This window comes from Sardina pilchardus, chromosome 14 (genome assembly GCF_963854185.1).
Source record: "Sardina pilchardus chromosome 14, fSarPil1.1, whole genome shotgun sequence".
NCBI classification, from domain to species: domain Eukaryota; kingdom Metazoa; phylum Chordata; class Actinopteri; order Clupeiformes; family Clupeidae; genus Sardina; species Sardina pilchardus.
Window position 1 is genome coordinate 9468204 of NC_085007.1, and position 5000 is coordinate 9473203.

General features: G+C 49.0%; 1 protein-coding gene across 30 annotated transcripts in view; it reads left to right on the top strand.

Moving 5' to 3' along the window:
* LOC134101444 (calcium/calmodulin-dependent protein kinase type II subunit beta) overlaps nt 1-5000 on the top strand; it is a 74432-nt gene that overhangs the window by 26805 nt on the left and 42627 nt on the right. For 17 of the 30 annotated variants that reach the window (XM_062555123.1, XM_062555129.1, XM_062555140.1 and 14 more), the window contains exon 6: nt 3393-3465. The exons of the other annotated variants lie outside the window; for them this stretch is intronic. In XM_062555123.1, coding sequence (XP_062411107.1) covers nt 3393-3465 — 73 coding nt within the window. The remainder of the gene's footprint in view (nt 1-3392; nt 3466-5000) is intronic. 30 annotated transcript variants of the gene reach the window in all.

Genomic DNA, 5000 nt, shown 5'->3' on the forward strand with positions numbered 1-5000 from the left:
GTTCTCTCTCTCCGGCCTCCCATCATGCATTGTGCTCCGCTCCGGTCACTAAAAGCCTCTTAAGCGCTTGTCTGCTAACCCCCACCTCCCTCGACTCCCTCAGCTTCCTCCTCACTGACTTGATTGACTGAATGTCTTTGTCTGTTTGTTTTGCTCTTTTTGCACCAGGGCTGGACCTGCATTGTGCCTGATAACAGCGTGTGTTGTTGTGCATCGTGTGTGGATATTTATATATATAGCGGTGGATTTGTTGAAATGTGTGCATAAGTGTCCCAGAGTCGTGCCAGCCTGGTGTGTGAGGGAGATGCAGCTTTAGTGTGCCAGGCTGATGATCGCTGATACCAAGCTGGGGTGTGTGTGTGTGTGTGTGTGGAGCTGTTTTAGGGGTTGTCCAATTGAGGGTCCTCTCTCCTCTACCTCTCTTTTCTCTCCCTCTCTCTCTCCCTCTCTCCTCCTCTATATATCTCTTTTCTCTCTCCCTCTCTCCTCTCTAGCCCCTCTCTCGTTGGGTGAAGTTGGTGTAATTGTATGAAGGGAGCAGGGGGTGAGCTGTTTTAGGGGTTTAGGGGTCCAGTTGAGGGTGCGGTGTAAGCCTGGCCAGAGTGTGTGTGTGTGTGTGTGTGTGTGAGTGTGTGTGTGTGTGTGTGTGTGTGTGTGTGTGTGTGTGTGTGTGTGTGTAGGAGTGGATGTTCTTAGGTTGTTGCTGCTTTGAGACAAAGGGAAAAGGTTTGGACATTGTCTCGGCAACCAATCCAAACAAATCTGCTCGTGACAGAATTTCTGATTCTGTGTGGTCATCGGTCCTGAGCACCAAGCTTTCACTCTAATTACTTTCTCCTCTGAGTCCTTCTCTCTCTCTATCTCTCTCTCTCTCTCCCTCCCTCCCTCTCTCTCATTCCCCTTCATTCCGTCTCTCTCTTCCTCTGTTTCTCCCACCTCCCTTTCACTCCCTCATCGAATATCTGCCACTCCTCTCTCTCTCCTCTTTTTTCTCTCTCTCTCTCATACACTTAGAATCCTCTCCACATCCCTCCTTCACTCGTTCTCTCTCTCTCTGTCTCTCTCTTTCTCTTTCTCTGTCTCTCTCTCTCTGTCCCTCTCTCTCTCGTTGTGTCCTGTCCTCTGGGATGTGTAGAGTGTGTAACAGCAGTCAGTCTGTCCCTATTAGTATGTTAGCCGGAGGCGACTGGTCTGTTCCTGCATCATGATTAGGAGATGCCTTTAAACAAGCTCTCTCTAATACACACCAGCATGTTCGCACAGTCGCACACACACACACACACACACACACACACATACACATGCACACACCTTACACATACCAGCACAGACAAGTTACACACACAATCTTTCCCTGAAACCTAGTTTTGACAAATTAGAAAATGTGTTCTTTGCAAAAAAAGTGGGGCACTCACAGACATATTTATACACACACAGTCTCACACACACACACACACACACACACACACACACACACACGCACACACACACACATACACACACACACACACACATACACACACGCACACACATACAGACACACACACACACACATGCACACAGGCAACACTCTTGCGCAAAATCAGCAGCAGACGCCCACATACACTGACTCATGCTGGCCGTGATGCTCTCTCGGTACACTGGTACATTTCCATACGCAGTAACGTCACCTCAGCACCTCAAGCACACACACACACACACACATGCACACGTACACACACACACACTCACACACACACATACGCACACACATGCGCACACAGACACACAGAGACAGAGAGAGATAGAGAGAGAGAGAGAGAGAGAGACAAGCACGCACACATATGGCACTTACTCTCTCTCCCACACCCACTGACATACCCACACAGAAGTGCACATTCACATAGTCACTGCTAGACATACAGCTCAATACCATAATACTGCTCAACCTCTCTTGTTGAATGGACACACACCTCTGACCTTTTGAACCCATGAAAACACTCTCACAGACACACACACACACACACACACACACACACACTGATTGATCCTTGCATCTAACATCAACAATGCACATGGCGCACGCACACAAACACAAACACACACACCTTTTCCTTCAGTCCGTATTTAGTGATCCCAAAATAGTCGATCATCCCTTCCGTGTCCCTCTCTTGCAGTTTCTGTATCTACCTATTACTTTCTTCTTGCCTTCTCTCTCTCGCTTTCTCCCCCTCTCCTCTCTCTCTCTTTCTCCCCCTCTCCTCTATCTCTCTTTCCTCTCTACCTCTCCCTCCATATCTTTCTTTCATCTCTTCCTCTATATCTCTTTTCTCTCTCCCTCTCTTCTCTCCCCCTGTCCTCTGTATCTCTCTTTCCTCTCTCCCTCTCTCCTCTGTATTTCTCTTTTCTCCCGACCTCTCTCCTCTCTCTCCTCCTCTCTCTCTCCATCCCTCTCTTGTTGGGTGAAGTTCCATCCTTGCTGTAGTTGTGTGAAGAGCTGCTCTTCAGCAGCCGTTAGGCCATTAGGCTTCACGAGGAGAGGCTCTGTTCCTGCCTGTGTTGGCGAGCCACCCAGCGCTCGGGGGGCAGCAGCATGCGGGCACTCACTAGCACTGCATGTGGGCATGACCATGGCAGGGACGGAGCTTGTCACTTGCATGTGTCTGGGCAGAGCTTCAGTAACCGGCTAGAACGAGCTCGTTATGGCGGCGTCGGTCCAGCAGGGGGCGTTGGTCGCGCTGGTCACCTTTGCAGACCTCCAGGTGTGTCGATCCAGCGGCTCTCTAGGTATATGTCTGTCTGTCTGGTAACCTTTTACAGGCGTTAAAAAGTGTTGTTCCTGAGTGAAGAAATATACTAGAAATGTGCTGGAAAAAAGTGTTGAATCGGTCGTGCGTGGATGCCGGGCGGAGGTGTTGCAGTGTTGAAGTGTTGAAGTGAATTGTTGAAGTGAGTCAGGAGTGAGTCAGGTGAAGCCGCGTCTGGCGCCATTACCTTGATTACCGTCATCAGTCAAGGTCACAGAATTGGCTTCAGTCAAGAATGTTTGGTCTCATACACTGTAGTCAACAGGTGTGAGTAGTGTGTGTGTGTGTAGGTGTGTGTGTGTAGGTGTGCGTGTGTGTAGGTGTGTGTGTGTATGTTTTGCAGTGTAAGGAGAGTGTGTTTACATGATATGCTTCAAATACAGCTGCCCCCCTCTGTCCCTAATGCCCTAACACTACCCTCACTCCCTGCCCCCACTACTTCCCAACCCTCACTCCTCACTCCTCACCCCAGAGGGCTGTTGCCTCTGTGCCAATTGTGGCCCGCATCTGGGCCATATCGGCCCTCTGGGTGCTGCCTGTGCCTCTGCCTGTGCACGAGAATGTAGCGCTGCTCTGACTAACCTGCCCCCTGGTGTTTGCATGCAGTCATTGCATCCAGCAGATCCTGGAAGCGGTGCTTCACTGCCACCAAATGGGCGTGGTGCACCGAGACCTGAAGGTGAGTGCCAGCAGGCGTCTGGTCCAGTGGCTCTGTGGGTGTGTGTCTGTGTGTCTGTCTCTGTGTGTGTGTGTGTGTACTGTATGTGTGTGTGTGTGTGTGGGTGTGTGTGTGTGTGTCTCTTTCTCGGTGCATGCTTCGTCTTGATGTTGGTTGGGATTTGTGCCTCACTGTATGTGCAGCTTCTTAAGTGGGGTGGCAGATATGTGTTACGTACGTCAGGGGCTTAACAAGAACCAGCTCAGCACACTGACAATCAGGCTCTTGGGTCTCAGGACACTGACAGCTAGAGTTCAGAGTTCAAGGGTCTCAGCTCACTGACAGTCAGTAGAGCTCAGAGCTCAGGGGTCTTAGGATACTGACGGTTATTACAGTTCGGGGGTCTCAGGACACTGAAAGTTAGAGTTCAGAGTTCAAAGATCTCAGCTCACTGACAGTCAGCAGAGCTCCGAACTCAAGGGTAGGATACTGACAGTTGTCAGAGTTCTGGGGTCTCGGGACACTGACAGTCAGTAGAGCTCAGAGATCTCAGGACACTGACAATTACAGGGGTCTCCTGAGGTCTGTGGATGTGTCTGTTGGCATGTACTTGTTGCAATCTTGTGCATGCGTTTGCGTAAGTTTTCAGCATGAAGTAATTAAGAACTTGTGCATATTGATTTTAATCACTGGTTGAAATTAAATGAAATATACTTGTTTATATCTGCATTTGGTGCAAGTTTAAAGTAGATTGATGTACTGTATTCAAATGTCAGTAAACTGTGGTTTTTGAGGTGAACGGGGTGCACTTTGAAGAAAAGGTGAGTATCTGTGGTTCTCAGTGTATGTGGTCCTAATTAATATCTTGATTAAATTAGATGCTCCTGAAATGTATCCACATAAAGTGTGTGTGTGTGATGGCTAAGGACCACATCCTGACTGGAACTGTAGGCATTTTTTCTATGTGGGGAAATTATTAATTTAATCTGGTTTCTCTATGTGACATTGAAGAGGCATTGTCAGAGAGGGAATCTGATTTTAGTGAATTTTCCCAGCGGAATGTCATGGGTGGATTCACATTAATGAAGCGTTTTCCTTTTCCAGGCCTTTCTTCTGGGAATGACTGAATTCTCAGAAGCTATGGAAAGAGAGATGGAGAAAGAGAAGTAGGGAAAGAGAGAGGGAGAAAGGGAGAGTGAGAGAAAGAGATAGAGGGAGGGGGAGGGGGCGGAGAGAGTGGGGGGGTGAGAATGGGAAGAGAGAGAACAAGGTAGAGAGAATGATGCAGAAAGAGAGAGCGAGAGTACAGGCAGAGTGAAAGGAAGAGAGAGAGAGAGAGAGAGAGAGAGAGAGAGAGAGAGAAAAAGAAAGAAAAGAACAAAGGAAAAAAGGAGGGAGGGGGGGAGGGATGGGTAGAAGGCTGAGATTGGTTCCGTCTCAAACTACGGCTCCTCTCTGTCCTAACCCACTTTCTCACCCAGCACAGCTTCCACTCCAGTGGAGCAAGGGAGGAAGCAAGCTAACCTACTTACTATGGGTGGGGGGGAGAGAGAGAG